The sequence below is a fragment of the Tamandua tetradactyla genome, chromosome 4 (assembly GCF_023851605.1).
Source record: "Tamandua tetradactyla isolate mTamTet1 chromosome 4, mTamTet1.pri, whole genome shotgun sequence".
Taxonomy (NCBI): domain Eukaryota; kingdom Metazoa; phylum Chordata; class Mammalia; order Pilosa; family Myrmecophagidae; genus Tamandua; species Tamandua tetradactyla.
In genome coordinates, this window is record NC_135330.1 from 167,739,212 (window position 1) to 167,758,213 (window position 19,002).

At 37.2% G+C, this 19,002-nt stretch overlaps 1 protein-coding gene across 6 annotated transcripts in view; it reads right to left on the reverse strand.

Annotated features, from left to right (window-relative positions):
* The window catches only part of DOCK9 (dedicator of cytokinesis 9), a 341,474-nt gene that overhangs the window by 40,996 nt on the left and 281,476 nt on the right, over positions 1–19,002 (reverse strand). For 4 of the 6 annotated variants that reach the window (XM_077158579.1, XM_077158575.1, XM_077158576.1 and 1 more), the window contains exons 39-45: positions 13,553–13,668; positions 9,895–10,032; positions 9,589–9,771; positions 7,863–7,976; positions 7,529–7,744; positions 5,597–5,654; positions 3,035–3,141 (exon numbers count right to left, since the gene is read on the reverse strand). In XM_077158579.1, the coding sequence (XP_077014694.1) occupies positions 3,035–3,141; positions 5,597–5,654; positions 7,529–7,744; positions 7,863–7,976; positions 9,589–9,771; positions 9,895–10,032; positions 13,553–13,668 (932 nt within the window). Of the gene's footprint in view, positions 1–3,034; positions 3,142–4,572; positions 4,651–5,596; positions 5,655–7,528; positions 7,745–7,862; positions 7,977–9,588; positions 9,772–9,894; positions 10,033–13,552; positions 13,669–19,002 lie in introns of all 6 variants that reach the window. The other 2 variants (XM_077158574.1, XM_077158580.1) reach the window with 1 other exon arrangement.

The following is a 19,002-nucleotide window of genomic DNA, read 5'->3' on the forward strand; positions in this document are numbered from 1 at the left end:
AGTTCTCTATGCAGTGTCTCTCTCTTCCTTGCTCCTCTAGGTTAAGGGGTATCAACCCATCTGTTGCTAACCTTGGGAATGTTGCAAAATTTCTTATTTCCCTAAAGCCTGTCCACACTTTAAGAAAATTCAATTTCCCAGTTTGAGTGTGCCATCTATTTCCTTCCAGGAACCTGACTGGTACAGATAATGAAAGAAGGATCTCAGAAGTACATGGAGTGTGTAGAATTCTGAAACCATAGTGGAATCAGAACTCTGCAATTTACAAATGCTCAAACTTGTGAAACGAAAGTGTAAATAGGAATTGGATAGTTCTCTTTGCCTAATTAAAAGCAGCTGGGAGAGAAATGGAATTCCTACTAATAGAAACTCACCTGGGGCCTGAGGCTAGGAGAGTTGTGTATTTTCTTTTTTTAATGCATGGGCAGGCACAGGGAAATCGAACCCGGGTCTCTGGCACGGCAAGTGAGAACTCTGCCTGCTGAGCCACGATGGCCGGCCCAAGAATTGTGTATTTTTATGTAGTGCTTATAAAAGTATTTTAGTAGAGCATTTAAGATATTTAATTATTTCTAATAACCAAGATGAAAAGTGTTAATGATTTTTATTCAGCTATGCATGATACACTTACTCGTCAGCTTTTCCCAAAACTCCTCCCTCTCTGATGAGACTTTTATCTTTTATAATGAAACGCTGTTTCTTGAAAAATGCTGGTAATCAAAGCAAAAATACATGTAGCAATTTCTGTTTCCCTTCTTTTAGAACACATGTTATTTTTTCCTCTCCCCATTAGTATCGATCCTGATGTATAACGCTTGCTCAGTACTTAATAACCCCACTCTGTCACATTCTAATCATTACAAATCATCATGTACTATGGACCTTGTTAAAGATTTACCAACTTTATGTTTCAAGGACAAGGTAGAAAATCCATATTCTGAAAATAATTGATAAAATTATCCTTATCACGTGTTTAGCTGCTACTAAGAGTGTGTACCATTCAAAAAATTTCCTTACAATTTCTGCACTTGATTTCAAAGGCTTACTTCATTAGGCTATAATTATTTCAGCCTATAACTTAACTTATATAGTTATAGACTGCTTACAGAGGAGCTATCTCAAGCTTCATTTTATCATCCCTGCAGGACAGGTTACTGAAAAGTGTTTACTTAAAAATCTTTAGTTGTTCTTGGCATCACTGCTTTCCTTATCTAATTCCAAACAAAGTGCTGCATTATGGAGGTTTGACTTGGCACTTGGGTGCAAGGGTGTTTTCTACAAGGAGACAATGCAGCCATGCCTATTCTCAGGGAGAAATGTGCCTTCTAAAAAGAGAGAGGAGTTCAAAGTCAAGAGCACATGGGTCTAGTTATTGCAAAGGCAGATTTCATGTTTCACAGTAAAAACTACAAAATTATATCTGCCCAGGCATTTCAAGGGGGGAGATATAGCTCAATTATTAATGCCATGTAATAACCAATTTACTTTTTTTTCTTTAGGATACCTAGAAAATTTTATTTATTGTGGTTGGAATTATTTCAACATTTAAAATAATTGCCTGGTACTTGGCAGGCACTCAATATATTATTAGATTCATCCTTTCTCTTCTTTAGCTTTTAATTTAGAGGGTCATTTTGAGACTAGGCAATTTAAGGTAGTGGTTTCCAAACCCTGTATCTTAGGATTCCTTAACATTCTTCAAATATTGGAAACTTGATAGAAATTTTGTTTCTATGGGCTATATCTTTTTTTTGTATGCAGGGGTCACTTTTCATTCTTTTTCCATGTGAGTATCCCATTATTGCAGTACCATTTGTTGTATTTTTGTTTGTTTGGTTTTTGTTTTGTTTTGTTTGCTTGTTTGTTTGCTTTTTGGGGGAAGAGCATGGGCTGGGAATCAAACCTGGATCTCCCATATGGCAGGCAAGAATTCTACCACTGAACTACCCTTGCACCCCGGCGGGCTAATTCTTTAAATATTTTATTAGAAATTAAAACTGAAAAAATGTAAAAATATTTATTCATTTAATAACAATAACAAACCAATTATAAGTTAGCAAAAATAATACTTTTTAATGAAAAATAATATTCCCCACCAAGAATGGTATTTGCTTAATATTTTTGAAACTCTCTTTAATGTCTGACTTAACAGAAGAAAGCTGGATTCTTGTATCTGCTCTTGCATTCAATGTGCTCAAAATGCTGTTCTGGTTGATGTTTACAATGAAAATTCAGTATCTATGTGAGACTGTTTGAAAAGGGAGGAGCTCAAAGGGTCCCTGGATCACTCGGTGAGAACTGCTAATTTATGGATTGGTAATGGCATGGAAGATGTTCGTGCATGGGCCCTAATTACCGGCATGACAAACGGTTAAAAGCCATCATATCAACTCTATGCTACTACACTATAGGTCAAGATAAACAAACACAGGCAGGAGACAGGCACTCCTTTCTGTTTGTTTTCTCTTTCCACATGAAGAAATGCACACCTTTATTTTTCCTTAAGAGGGACCAGATTAAAATACTTTCCTTTCAATATTTCATTCTGCCCTGGGTTGAGGTGAGGCAGGCATGCATGAAAAACCTTCTGGTAGATATTCACGGAAAAGGAAATATAGTAAACACAATAAAAGAACTGGCATATGTTCAAAATCCTAGCTTTATTTTGAAATTCTCTAGTTACAAATAAGTGGCTGCAAGGTTATCCGGTTTTGGCAAGAAATTACAGATACTGCTACAATTACTAAATGCTAGATCTTTTTGGTCTCTAGAAATGCTGAAGTTGCTCAGTCTCCCATCATTACTAACTGGTCCCTCAAACTCTCTTTCCAGAGAAAAGGAGGAATTCCTAGAAAGGAAGAATGACAGCAACTTTTTCTGTTTTATTAAGTTGTCTAGAGAATTCTGTCAGTAAGAGTTAAGTGTATAAGTAGCACCTGCAAGGAACAAGTCTGGGTTTGATGGACTGGTAGGGCAAACAGTAAGCTGTAAGGTTCTCATGTACTTGAAAACTCAGACAAGTTCAAGCACACACCTCATTGAAGTGGACATCCTGCATTCCGACATCTTCCATCATGGAGGCCTCCTCATCTATGTTTGGAGTAATTACCCTGAAGGCTGTACATCCTTGTCTAAACATGCCTAGGAATTGAGAGAGCAGGAGAGAGAGTTAAAGTTATTAACGTGAAACTGGGCAAACCTCGAGGGTTCTTCCTGCCCTGTATAGTTCTGTGTTGAATGAAACACCCAATCTTGAAATCTGTTGTCTTAGGCCAGCATTCACACAGGGAAACTGGGGGCCACTGTTTGCTTTTCTGAATTCACCCAACCTCATTCAACCCTCATTTCCCTCAATTTCTTTCTTTTTCTCATTCCTTTTTATTTTTTACCCATCTTCATTAAAATTTATATAATCTTTAAAGCAAACAAACTGAGAAATGAGTACTGAATCAAATGGATAGTAAAATAATAACAAACCTTAATTTGATTTGGCAAGATGACCCATACTCAGATACCAAGAAAAATAAAGAAGCCAAAGCTAGCCAAAGAGAAATATCTGACACAAAATAACTCCGTTTCCTTCAAGCTGTCATCTCACTGCCTCTAGCTGGGGCTAACTCCAGAACTCAGATCAGATGAGAACATTACTCTCATCAATAGCCACTTGGGGCCATGAACTGAGAGGCTGCCTTAGCTGGTTCCAACATCAACTGCCTAGAGGATTAAGGAGAGTCTTTTCCCTCCACCCTAGCAAGGAAGTGGATCAACAAAGAGCATCAATAACTTTAGTGGCCCAGGCACTCTTATACTCTAAGGGGAAAATGGTTTTAACGTTGGCACTAGGATAACTGTCTGGGGTCAAAGTCCTAAACAGGCAATTGCTCATCTTGGGTCTTTATTCATTTCATAGTTACTGGGAAACAGAATTTTAAGTCTGGACAACATCAACTGTATAAAAATCAAGTGAAGAAGGACTGTCCAGCTATTCTATTTTGAGATGACCATGGAGATTAAAATGAAACAAGAGTCAAAACTTGAATTGAGACCTTCCATATTGTGAGGAAAAGAAGAACCCAGAGTATTTTGAAATCAAGCCCGGAAAAAGTAAGTTGTAAAGTCAGAGATTTTTTTGCTGCGTATTAGTCATGAGTAACCAAGCCATTCATGAATGATCTAGCGTCTCTAGCCCTGTTCTAGTTTAGTCTTGCTTTTATTTTGTTAAATGGAAACAAAAGATTTTCCAGTGGAAAGCACTCTTCTAGGAGCCTGAGGATATACTAACTTACAAAAAAATAAAATTATAAAAGCTAAGCACCCAGGTTTTAGGCTACCAAGGACATTTAAATATAGAATAAATTCTAGTGGAATGCAACTAAGATGGTGCCCAAAGTGCCTTCCCTCACTGCTCATATGAACAGATTGCCAGCGAACTGAAGAGCCTAGGAAAAGAAGGCAGGGAAGGAGAGTGAAGTCTGTCCATGCAAAGTTGAACCAGAAGATCCCCACACCATTGAATGGCATGTGAACAGAGTGGCTGTGGCCGCTGGGGTCTGGGCCGACCCTCAGGCTCACCTCCACGGCTCCTCCTCTGGCAGGTGCTGTGGCTGTAGGGGAAGTGGGGTGGCTCCCGCCGGAGTGCTATGTCTGCTTCTAAACATGAGGAAATGTATTACCTGATAAATGGTCTCAACAGGAAATAGTAATGATAGTAACTGCTTATGAGGCCCTTTAATTTCTTTCTCTTTTAGGCCCTGATACATAACTAATCTGGACACCCTTAAAATTCCACTCCAAATCGCCAGCTGTACCAGAAACATACATTTTTTGGCCTCAGTGTTTGTGATTTTATATCATTTCTCACTTTCTAAATGTACTCCTCCTCAACCCAGATTTGATGGTGCTGTTCTCCAGACTGTATGAGCAGACCATGGGCTTTTCCAAGAACCTTAGTATTCCAGAAACAAATGCCACAGTCTCAGACTGATGATTTTGAAATAGAAATGAGCAACTGGTATTTAACCAAAATGAATGAGTGAAAGAATTTATGCTCTGCAAATCTGGGAACAAATATATAATGTACATATTAGCAGCATTCATTCTATGCTTCCCTCCTTCTACTGGGAGGCCAGGTGTCCTTCCAGCAAGCCTGTCTTCTCACACAATAATGGCAACTGGGCTGTGTTCCAGAAAATGATGATTGATAATCTCCCATTACAACTATCTATTGACTGATAAAAGTTTCAGTGGGAACTATCTCAAGAGAAAAAGAATCAAATCTTTTCAGCTCTACATTGGCCTGTCAAGGACCCCCACTTTAAAGCTCATTAACTAGTTTTTGAAGAATGGAGCCACCAGCAAGAATGTATGACAACATGTCATCTACTTTTCTTTTTACTACTGGTGAATTTGCTGTGCCTACCAAGTCAAGCAAATGTCCTATTGGGGAATAAACAATGAAATAGTTCTCTCTCATATATAAAAGAAACCCCCACCTCTAAATCTTCCTCAGTGGCTCTCAAAGAAGACCAATCTGCCTTGTATTTGCTGCTTTATAGAGTCATATTCATTTCATAAAACATAGGAAATTGTTTCTTACCCTTCCGTGTGAGATATTCTGCCACCAGGGCTGTTACATGGACATAGCACATTGCCGCCTGTAACGAAAGACATGAACGATCACTTTATTTAATAGCACATAATAATGCTTGCCAACAGACAGAAACTAATGAATATATGTACATACATAAGATTTCAAAGCATCAAACAGTGTTTCTAAAAATTTATTGGCCTTTGAAGGGCAAGTAAAAAAATGAAGACTAAAATATAACTAGTCTGAAACAATAGCTTATAGGTTAAGAGGAAATTCAAAAGCAAAAGATGCATCAATTTCAAAAGAACCAACTTACAGTAATGACACATGGATTTTCAGGTGTCACTACATTTTTTCTCTCAACTTAAAGGAAAAAAAGATGAAGCTATAGTTTTTTTTCCAGACAAGAATTCTGAATCAAAATCCTAATTCAATATTAAATGGGTAAGATTACAAACACCTTACAATGAAATTTAAAAATTCTTTTTATCAATATGCTATGGTGTTACAAAAGCAAATCCACTATAAGGTTCTAATGCATGAGCCCCTGCTACCACTCCGGGGGCCTTCTGTCAGGGTCTCACTCCAAGCTGCCGACACTCACAAGAGGTTTGGATGTGTAAACATATCAGTAATGCAGCCTAATACTATGATCTGTACTTTAATATAGAGAAAAATCTGTTTTGTCCCTTTCCACAGGGCATATCATGATGATATGCACAGAACAGGTTCTCAAATATGTGATGGTTTGTTGATCAGGTACATAAAAACTAGAGTTAAAAGAAATCTTATATATTAGCCTTAACCCCTTATTATAGAGAAGCAACTGAAACTTGGAGATTTCTTTTTATGAGAACTGGACCACCCAAATCATTTTGAAAAATCTTAAAATCTGAGAATAAAATAAAAATTACAACTGCTAGTATAAATAAATAATTTTATTATGGCTAATGTAGAGTTTAGATTAAATTTAGGGCCAAACAGAATTGTAACGTAATGTGTACATTAATTTTATAATTATATAGCTTAAGCAGTTGCATAATTTAAAAGTAGGTGCATGTTTGTTTTTTGTTAATTGTACCTAAATGTCTTAAGACCATGCCTTGCACAGAGTTCTCAGGAAACACGGAATCTGCTTTACAGTCTACTGTTTGCATTCTTTTCCCTGTTTTACAGATAATGAGACTGAGGCTCAGAGAGTTTAAATAACTTGTCTGATGTCATAAATTAGTAGGTGTTGAATCTGAGATCCAAAGTCTGTATCCAGAGTTCACATACTCAACATCCATGCATTGTTGTCTATATATAGAAACACATTACAGTTGTGTAAAAGAAGAAACAGTCTAATACCTACCACATCTGAAATGGATCCCATCATAAAAGAGAAATTGATGCCCTACTATTATATTAATAGCAGAAAAAATTAATTTTATTATAAAATTAATGATTTTATTAAAATTTTAATTTTAAAATTAGAGAGGAGTTTAGCAACTGATATGCACTTTAATTAGCAGGCAAATATCTGAAGATGTATGGTTTTTAAGAACTTTCAAACAATACTCTTTTGTAATAGAAATAACCCCTAACAATCTTTAATTATTAAAATGCTTAGGTGACTATCAAGAGCCTACCACTATTTGAAGGATCACACCTTTTAAACTGGCTCCTTTTAATTAATGGGATTTTTTCCCTCAAAATTGACTTATTTTAATTGATGGAATATAACTAGTTTTCTCAGAAACCCATATCAACAGGCTTGCATATTGAGGTGAAGAAAAAGTTGGGGTAATAGATGTTGGTGAGAATAGTACAACACTGCAAATATAATTACTGCCACTGAATTGCACATTTGGCAGTGGTTAAAATGGGAAATTCTGAGTTGTATATATGTTGCTACAATAAACATTTAAATATATATATAAAGGCTTGCATGGCTACCTCTGAGAGATCACCGTTTTTGACATGGATTCTGGCCATGCTGTCAAGCCACGTCTTCCTGAGCTCCGGAGTGCTGGCATAGGACTTGGCCAGACTGTACTGGAGGTCCACCAGCATCTCAGGGTCATTCTCATGTTCCTTCATCTGGGCAGTGGCCATAAGAACTGTGCGTATCCTTTTGGTCAAATCCTTCACATCAGAGGAGAAGCTGGTGTGCTGAAACAAGGGTGGAAGAAGAACACATCGTTCATCTATTTTCTGCCTGTACACGCACATACTAGAAGATGAGGCAGAGTCTTGGGGGTAAAAAATCAAACGCGACCATGCCACACACCTTAATTAACCTGTCACTGTTGGCACAGTTGTTGATGATAGACAGGGACTGCTGGAATCTGGTTCCCCCAATTCCAACAACATCTGCTATCAGCTGGCTGACAGAAATAATGACCTGAGGGACACAGAAAGGTAAGCAAATCAATTAACATTCAAAAGACTTCCCAGGCTTGGTTTCAGTTTGCAGTTATGCATGAGGACAGAGTAAAGGTAGGATGATTTGAGTAGTGATTATTCTCATGCAGTAAAAAATCTCTTATTTTTTTCCCCTTTTAAGAATTATTCCAAAAGATGATTTTGCTGTCTTTAAGTACTTATTTTGCAAAGCAAATGCTAATCAGTATGATACATAAGATTAAGAATTAGAAAAACCTGCATTACTTGGATATTAATTTACCTATTACTTTCTTGAATACAAAGGAAGGCCTTATTATTTACCTCCTTGGTTTTTGGTTGGAATTCACATGTATTAAATATTCAACAGGCAGATTTCCCTTTGCATTTTTTGCGTGTACATATATGTATCAAATATGCAACAGGATCTGCCTTTTCGGATCCATGAATAGCACCTTTACCTGATGACTCAAGCTAACAATGGTGATGTTATCCTTACTCCCTCTTTTTCCCTTCATCACAACCAGATGAAAATCAATCTATGCCTTCTAACCTCATCATCCCTGGCCCAGATCACCACTATCTCTGGCTTAGATTTGATCATGGTCTCCCAAAGGTCTCCACAGCGAACGCTGTGACTCCCTCCAATGTATTCTCAACACTTGTGCATAGGAGATCCCTCTGGCTGCACAATGATGCTCTCCACAATTCGTTCTCCCTCAGCTTGAAACTCCACTGCCAGGAGCTCCTAAAATCCCTCAGATGGGCCCTACTACCTGACACATCCATGGCCTGGACCATGCTTGTTAACTCTTCACTTGAGAACCCCCCCCCCCCCCCACCACTCATCCTGACATCCTCGGGGAAGCCTCCCCTAATCCCAGAACCCACAGTCAGATGCCCTGTTCTATATTCCTGCTGCTCTCATGCTCCTCAACTAAAGCACTTGTCATGCTGCATTGTCAGACCTTTAGTATTTGACTGTGTCCTTCTTTGGGTTCTACATATCCATGGGGGCCAGGAAATGCTTCTGAATTGTTCATGGTTATAGTCATGAATCCTAGCAAGTAGCATGCGAACAGTAAATATTTGTTTTTAAGATAGGAGTCAATACAGAGAGCTAGAAAAGGGCCTCCTATAATGTTAGTAGAAAAAGAGTCTACAAAAATGCACAGGACTCATCAGCAAGGTTTCCAGAAAGCAGATAATTTGGGATGGTTTAACTCTGGAGAGAAGGCAGAAGTGTCAGGGGAGGGAAGAGAGAAAAGAAACAATTTAGGCTTTCTTTGTTGTTATTTTCTTCAGATGTTTATTTACTATGAGGTATCCTCATAGGTTCTAGTATTTCTTGATTTATCCTTTGAAATTTCAGTCAGTTCAACTATCTTAATTCAATATTTATATGCTAATTTACCAACAGAAATATGTCTTGAGCCCAGATCTTATAATATGGCAGATGAAATACACCAAACCAGTAAATGTGACTTTCTTCTTGGAACCAGAACTTGCAGTATTTATGATGAAGTAAATTAGTAAATGGGATACTCAACATTTTCCTTCCAACACAGAATTACATATCATAAATTTGCACTGGAAAGCTAAAGCACACGTACTTGCAAATGTGTCCGGACAAAGGACTTCTTTCCAGTGTAGTCGAAGTTATTCCTCATCAGGAAGTAGAGCAGCTGGGAGGCTTCAGTTCGGATTGAGCTCAATTTGGAGTTACAGCACTTCAGGATCTCATAGCACAGAGCAGCACACATATCGGCTCTACCTTCATAAAAGGTTGAGGGAAACTGGGAAAAACGTGAGAAAGTACACAAAATAAAGGCTAGTACTTGGCAATATTCCCTTCAATTCCAGGTGGAAAGAAAAATTTATGGCAATCAATTATTACAATCATTGATGAAACAACTTACCTTATAAATTAGTGACCTTAAGGCAGTGAAGACATTTTTTAAAGCTGTTTCAGACTGATGTTTTTGAAGAAAACACAGGTAAACATCAAAAACTTTTTTCATAAGAGGATTATGTCCGTGGTCAGCCAGGAGCTGGTTCTTAAAACACACATTGATAGCATAGTTAGAGACACACAAGACACTTTTGAGAGGTGTCATCCAACTTTCAGGTTCAAAGACGAAGCTTTCCATGCATCACTTAAATTTTTTTTTTTTTTTTTGTGGGGAGTGCATGGGCCAAGAATCAAACCCAGGTCTCTCGCATGGAAGGCGAACTTTCTACGGCAATTTAAAATTTAAAGGAACTCTGTCATGAATCCTCTAGGAGAGCATGGGCTTTTCTTGTAGTACAAGTAAATCTAGCCATAAATTTGTACTTTGAAGAGTTAATATTTTTTCTATTAAGGAGGGACTAATTATAAAACTTCCCAGCAAACTACAATATGGTTTCAAGTACCACTACTGTCTTTTAGTAGATAGAGCTCTAATTAATTAATCATAACTGGACCTACAAAGGTGATATCTGTGACACCTTTTAATTTCAACAAAGAAGTATCATTTACCAGTGGTAGCTGATTCATAGATATGAAATAAATAGTGAAATGGGATTTATGAAACAGGTACTCTAAAAATGAGTATTTTCCATTTTTCAGGCTTACAAGGCACCCTGCTAATCTATAAATAATCAGGCAGTGTGGTATGGTGGGAAATGGGCAGGCTTTTGACAGGCACCACTTACCCTTTGCATGGATTTGCACAGGTTACTAAACCAAATCAGCATTCTCATCCGCTAAATGGGAACACCAAAACTGACCTTGCAGAGCAACTGCCAAGTCTGGAGATAAAGTATAGAAAATGTCTGGCATACTTGGTCTAGCTCAATAGATGGTGTGTAGGTTTGAAAGGATTATGTTCTTTAGAAAAGCCATGTTTTAATCCTAATCCAATTTTATGGGAGCAACCATTTCTTCCAATCCCTATTCAGCACTATAGGTTGGAAACTTGATTAGATTATTTCCATGGAGATGTGACCCAATTGTGGGTATTAACTTTTGATTAGATGGAAATATGACTCCACCCATTCCAGGTGGAACTTGATTAGTTTACTGGAATCCTTTAAAAGAGGAAGCATTTTGAAGAGAGACACAGAGTCCACCAGCCAGCAACCTTTCGAGATATAGGAGAATGCCCCTGGGGGAGCTTCATGAAGCAAGAGGCCTGAGAGGAAGTTAGTAAATATTGTCATGTTTGCCACGTGCCTCTCCAGTTGAGAGAGAAGCCCTGAACTTCATTGACCTTTCTTGAGTGAAGGTAACCTCTTGTTGAGGCCTTAATTTGGACATTTCTATAGACTTGCTTTAATTTGGACATTCTCACGGCCTTAGAACTGTAAACTTGCAATTTAATAAATTCCCCTTTTAAAAAGCTGTATCATTTCTGGTATTTTGCATTCTGGCAGCTAGCAAACTGGAACAGATGGTAACTAGCAGCATCTCAATATTTTATGGAATTTTACTTCACAGAACAAAATGAGAAGACCATGATTTGTCCTCAATCATTCTTTGAGATTTCCTCACACCAGTTTAAATGCTTTATAAGCCTGGTTGGCTAAAAATTCATTTAATTGCTGAATAGACACAGAACACAGATATGCAGCACAGCAAGAAGCAAGAATGCTTCACATCTAAATGTCCATGACAGCAAAGAGCAGTGCCTTCAAATATGGACAAGCCTGTTTGAACAAAGGTATATGTTTGGGAAAGAGCACATTATACATTTTGCAGAAACAGGCAAAAATTATTAGAGTAAAAAAATGCCAAAAAGCCAGCCAGCATCTCAAATTAATCTTATAATTTAGCCAACTGAACAGAAATAACTTATGCCCAAATAATAAATTATGCTCAAGATTATGGTTGGAGTCATAGCTTCAGAGCAAGATCTGCCTCATCTTATTGTTGGAGGGAAATTTTTCACTCAAGGCATAAGTTCTGTTTTCTTAAGCCCAATGACTCACAGATGTATTCACAGCTGGTGAACACCTGGAAGCATAGTGATCCTTATTAGTATCATGAAATACAGAAGTATAGTGTTTTATTCTATCAGGTAAAACAGAAGCAATTTAATGAGCAGAAAACACGACTTTATTAAATGAGTATGATATAATTCTCAGCCACGAGCAGCTGTTCACCAAATCAAAAATAAATAAATAAATAAATAAGCTGTTCCCAGTGTTTTGGGAACCTTATATATTTTATTGCCTGTGAACACTGCTTTCCCCAGGAGAGCCACAGTTTGAAAGCCATAGGTTTTCATAATACATTTACCTTCCTAACTATGGCTGGATTATAAACTTGGGTGAATATGGAAATGAGCTTTTATTTTCTTAACACTCTTTGGTGGAAATAGCCAGTAGAGACTATTTATACAAGAGTTGGGAAGGCTGTTGTGAAGGCTAATGCCTGAGGCACAGAAGGCACTCGATAACTAGCAGGAAGTTAATATAACAGCAATCACCAGAATTCAGGGCTTACATCTTTTCAGATATTTTATTTATTAAGAAATTGATTGCTTGGTTACTTCTGACAACTTACAAGAAGTGGCCAGTTTGAGATTTACATCAGCTAACAATTCCATAATTCAATTTTTCTTATATGCTCCAACTGGTGCCTCTGCTGAGTAAATATTCACAAAACAAGATCCCTGGTGGCTGTTGAACCAGCATGCCTCAAGAACTGTAAGTCTAGGCCAGGTAAACTTACTGCTTGGTACAATACTACATAAATGCCAGGGTGTGCCATACTATTTGCCCACCTGTTCACTTTTTTAATGGGGATGTGCTGAGAGGTTTTTTTTTGCACACAGGCAAATAAAGTCTGTGGGAGATAACCTCAGTTCCATAGCTCTAAATCAGTCTTTGCTGCTCTCAGGGAGCAGATCCTTTATCATAGGGCCAAAGAGGCAAGAAAACAGGTAAAAATGTTTATTACTAATCTAGAGCCAACACTTGAGTGCCTGCTGGGTGCCAGACACGAGGCAGATGCTTTTCGTACTTCATATCAATACTGAAAAGACAGTGGCTGAAGAGCTCATCTCTACCTACTTGAATATTAACTTCTAAAACTTAAAAACAAAACAACAAAACTTCCATTTTCTACCCCTGAAAGAAAAATTTAAAAAGATAAATGTTTGAACTTATTATTCTTCTATGTATAGCTATCTAATTTTGTTACAATATTTGGATAGATTTTAAGGTACCAGAGGCAGAAATGTATGTTTAGGTCCCTATATTTATCATCCTTGAGTAAAGTAAAGTAATGTTTCCCCTGGTAAATGCTTTTTTGTCGTCAAGAATTAATGGCCTCTAGAGATTATCTTTCCATCATTTCCAAGCATGGGGCACATACTAACCAGTTAAATTTTATTACATTTCAGGGAATTCAAGCCATTAACTGTGCAACAATTGCATGAAAGACATTATGGATTAAGTGTTTCCTTAGGGGCAAAAACTGTTGCTAAGGTAAGAATATAACACAGTAAGTTTCTCCTGCTGGCTAAGCCAGATAGGCAGAATGAATTTAAAAGGTAAAATCTGCCTATGAGCAGCTTGTTCAGTACTAACCTTAAATGCCAAGGTAAACAGAGACAGAGTATCCAGAGCTGTAAGGCAAACCTCAGTAGCAATGTTGGCTTCCAGTAACGACTGGTGAAGGACGTCTGCATCCGAGTAACCATAGCCTGCAGAAATCATAGCCCAACGTTACTGCCCAGGGCTTCAGACACAAAGGCAGGTGGGATGGTGTAGTCACAGTCAACTTTTGATTATTTAGAGAAGGCATACTTTGGGGTCTTGTCTACCAGCTCACCATTTTGAAGGGGCAGAAGGGGAGGTTATTAGTAATCTTTCCAGTCAATTCTAACTCTAATTCTGAAAAGGAAACAGCAGCAAGCATTTATTGTGTACTTGCTATATGCTAGCCACTATTCTATGAACTTTACGTGTTCATAGTACATGTTTCTCATTTAATCCCTCAACAGCCCTGTGAGGCATATATATTATTAAACCCATTTTACAGAGAAGGAAATTAGGAAACAGAAAGTTTAAACTATTTGTTTAAATTCACATTGATAGTTAACAGTGGAGCTAGGATTTGCACCTGGGTGAGAGTCGATCAATTCAGCTACTTAAGTAAACTGCTACCACGGCGGGAGTGGAGGAGGAGGCTGCTATTTCTGAAGCTGCCTGTGTCGGGGGAGGCAGCGGTCCAGCACAGGGGTCCAGAGGATGAGCTTGAGTCAGGCTGCTGGTCACTGAATCCAGCTCTGCCATTTACTAGCTGTGTGACCTTGGGCAAGGTTATTGAGCTCTTTATATTTGGGTTTCCTCATCTGTAAAATGGGGGTAATAACAGTGTCTACCTCAAAGGGTAGTGGTGAGCACTAACTTGGTTAATATTTCTAAGCTTGTAGAACAGTGCCTGGCACCTAGGAAGCACCGTCTAAGTGTCAAACCAATAACATAAAGATCTGTATTATCAGATGGAATCATGAATGATCATCAAGAGTTGACTGCACTGTAACAGTAGTCTAGCTGCTTTAATAGAAAGCACAAAAGCCAATGTCTGAAAGAAATGTTCAAGAAAAGGAAAAGAATTTAAGAATCTGTCATTTAAATGTAGCTTCATCATACACAATTTAAATGCAAACTGATAGCTTTTTTTATAATCGCTTTAGTACTGACATAATGTAGTTTGACATAAAATTCAAGATATTAAATTATGAAATGGTATGCATTAGCAGAAATACATACAGGGATGCAAAGATGTTACAGTATTGATCTAGATTACAAAGAAAGGATGGCAATATCATAAAACACCATGTAATGTCTTTCTCAATGGAGCAAAAATAAATTAACACTTATTATTTAGGTAATTTTCCTAATACTCCAGAGAGGAAGACATTGCATAAATAGGAAAATGAAGTACACAAAGCTGTAGGGAATTTTCTTGAGATCAGTAATGGGATAATACCAGGATTTACACCTTCAAACTCCTTATCCAGGTCGCTGTACTATATAGTTCATGCTATTAGGATAAAATAAATTAACTAGCATGAAATCCTTGTGATTTTAATAAATGTTAGAATTATAGAATGATTTTTAAAAGACTGCAGAAAGCTTTTTAATGCTACGGAACTGCTTTTTAAAATACGGTGAAGGCACTATTATGTGCTTTTATCCAATTTTGAATTGCTTTTAAAAGGTGGTCCTGAAGTTTTAAGTTTCTGGATTGCATTATTTTCATCCTGCAACAGAGTCAATGGCTCTTTTTAGTGAGGGTACATTAACACAGTTTGGCACCATGTTAGTTCTATTTTTTTAATTTTTGCTTTTTTTGTTGTTGTTGTTAAGAAATCTCCCAGAGAAGAGAAAGATGGATAATTTTTGGTACTAATATTAATTGTATCACCTTTATAGCCAAGGCTTTATTTCATTCTGTGAGGTTTGGTAAAATACAGAGACAATGAAACAGGAAAACAAACAGATTGATGAATATGTTAGAATGATTACAAACCATGGTAAGAGGGGACAAAACAAATACCACACCTGTTATTAGACCAACCAAAATTATCACACAGGTCAAAAGGACCCTTTATTGAGAACCGCCATTTACTTCAAATGAGTTTTAGTCTGGGTTAAATTTTAAAAAGAAACTTGTTTCAGAGATTGTTTTCATTTCTTTCTCTGCACAGACTTATCCTTTTCTCTTTCTAGACAACCTATAGGCTAAGTGTATTTCAGGTGATCATTATAGAGGAGATGGCCTAAAACTGGAGAATTCCTACAGAATTTACCTCCTGGCTCAAAGCCTGGAACAATTTAGGTATTAGAATTTGGCAATAGAATGTTTTAAAAGTATACATAAACAATGGGCCAAGCTCATTGGATTATTATATAACTATGTATATATTTTATACATCATATAATTATGTGCACATGTATGAAAACATGCAAACAACAAATTTACTCTTTTTGTATTATGCTACTCATAAACCATTACTCCATCTATCTAATCTACTTTAGAATAAGAACTGGATTCAAAGAGAAATCTGTCTGCCTTTGTCTGAATCATATAGTAACTTAAAAGAAATGGTCCTTTTGGTCACAGTTACTTCAACTTTGCTTTTCCTTAAGCTATTCATCTCAAAAAATCAACTAGATTCCTCAGCTAGTATTATTTTCTAAAAATCCCTAAAAATAAATGTTGGCATAAAGAGTTTGTCCAAGTCACAGAAACTGTGAGGACCATTTGCCATGTGATACCTCATAAGGTGCATTAAGGCCTGGAACAAAGCTTTGCCTAAGGGAAGATGTGAAGCAATGGTTGCCATCTTGGAGGAAACACCAGAAAAACGAAAATGAACTGGTAAATCCAAGAGGGGGTTCTTAAGAGACAGAGCAGTTTCTAAAATTCAGGGTCAGGCACCTTTTGAAAGCAGCTTATGGAGATTCTGACCCGGGTATGTGAGAGTGTAGTTTTAGCCACAGTGATTTCCATGGGAACAGAGGTGGCTCAGAGGGCCGTGCACTGGCCCCCTCACCCTTGTTGGACGGGGAGTAAGGGTCAAGGCCTTCTTCACTCATGTGCATCTTGGGCTTGTACTTGGTGGCTGGTTGCTTTATAGTCCTCAGGCTTCACTGCTCAAAATTACACGATTTCACTGCTGTCAGCCTGATAAGAGATTTAATTAATTCTAAAACTCTAAAATCTTCTACAGACACTTAGGGAAAAAAGAGCCAAGAAAGATGAGTTTGCTTGTTTTTCTGTTCTCTTAATAGTTATATGCAATGTTTAGATATAAATAACCCTACTCTGTTTTAGAAATTCACGTTACCTGAACAGCTCAATTTAATAACGCTGACCACAAACTATTCCTCCTTTCTCATTTCTTTTACTATCTTCAGCACATACATTTAAAATATCCAAGCATATTTTACTTATTTTTAAAGATATACATATTAACAACTTCTGTAAAATATGAATTTCAACTCAGAGAATGTATACATTCAATTATCACTTATACTCATTTTCTTACTTGTGCTTCAAAGACATCAAAGAATTTCAGAGTTAGGTGGGGGTCTTACAAGCCATCTAGTCCAACTGCTATGATGCTTAAGTGAGCTGGACAAAATCCCCAATGTATTATATCCAGCCTCTGTTTTCACACCTGTAGCTCCGAGTGTCCATACTAGCTTTAGGGGCAGCTCTGCCAACTCCAGACATGGACAGTTCAGTTAGAAAATGATTTCCCATACTGATCTGAAATCTAATACCCTTAAACCTAATCCAGTGACATTAAACTGCCCCTTATGTTGAATACAGGTTTTCTTCAACTATTTCTACCTCATGGCTGGCTTTACCTCCCATGACACACAAGTATGAACTCTATGCAAATGAAATAAATGTATTCCTAGAACACTACACAACATCAAAGGAAATACAAAGTATTGTTTTCTCTCTTTTTTGCAAATGTATCACTTATTTGCAAATACATATCACTTAGTTTTCTCTATATAATGTGATTTAAACTATAAAATATGCCATATGTAGTTATCACTCTAATTCTATAAATTGACACAAATTCCTTCCATTGATACACATTGGGTTAAAGTTACAGTAACTGGGTCAATATCTCAATATTCTAAATATTTATATATCCTATATATACTATATATACATATCCTATACATATTCCTACCTTGGAAACGACTCAAACAACAAACCCTGTCCTTTGATAGCACTGTGTGAAACAATTAAGTCTATTTGGCCACAGAGAGATATGCCATTTTCATTACTTCCAATTAAAACCAAAGGGTAAAGCTAAGTTCCTGCTACAACAACATATGTAATGCATATGGTGTCTTTTCCCAGGTTCTGCTAGATTATTGGGTTATAGGGGATGGTGGGTGTGCTGCAACAGTCAGGGTGCCACTGGGTTAGTCTCTCACAGTCCTCTGTTGCCCCCTGCTGGCCATGACGAGCTCTGCCAAAGCCCCTCCTGCTCCACAGAGGAAGAGGACATGAAAAAGCCAATGGTGCTGGGACTCTTAATTTTTTTATTCTTTTCTGAAATAGATTCATTTTAGACCTCTGGGATATCCCTGGCAAGTCTCTCACATTTTGGATGTATGTCATATTGGTTGGCCCAACAAAAGGTACTGTATTCATGGTTAAACGGGAATTTTTTTTTCTTAGACAAAATCATTATAAATTTCCCTTTAAATATCTAGGTAAGGATGTAAAACAACATGTATAGATATATGCATATATATGTTCACACACATACACATGTATACATATCATATACATACTGAATTGATGATTTGAAGCTCAAAAGCTAACAAAGGGAAAGGCTGAAGCTAATCAAATAATCAGAGATGTAAATGGAGACAGTTCTACAGGAAGATGTAATGACTTAAGAGATATCAGAACTGATTCAGGATGAGCAGAAATTGTAGGAACACAGGAGAAGGCTAAAAGTATCAGCTACATATTGTTTACTGGCAAAGCAGGGGATAACTTGAGAATGGTATGTCACTGAAAACTGACAAAAGCAAAAACTATAGGATGAAAGAGGAGAGAGGCAAGAAGGATGGACTTCTCCATGGGTAGTTGGAAGAGAGAACAGAAACCAACCATGTTAATATGATGGCTTTTGGCAGGAGAATACAACCAGCTGTCTCTCTCCTCCAATTCAAATCACCACCGCAAAATCCATTTGTGGTGGGAATAGCTGCTGCATATCTTAGTGGGTGAAGGTTATTATTCATGGGTTGATCATTTATTTTATTTTCTATGTTTCTTAAATGGTTACTTCTGGAGTCAGGCACTTTTGTTTACAATTTCTAAAAACGTGCTTTAAAGTTCAAGCATTTATTTCAACTGATAGTGACTTCATCCTTGTGTTATATAATTTATCTGAGGAAAGGCTATCGGCAGGTTCTATTGACTTTGTATATCCCTGAGAATTTCATTTCAGTTTGTCAAATAAGAAATGAAAAATAAAAATAAA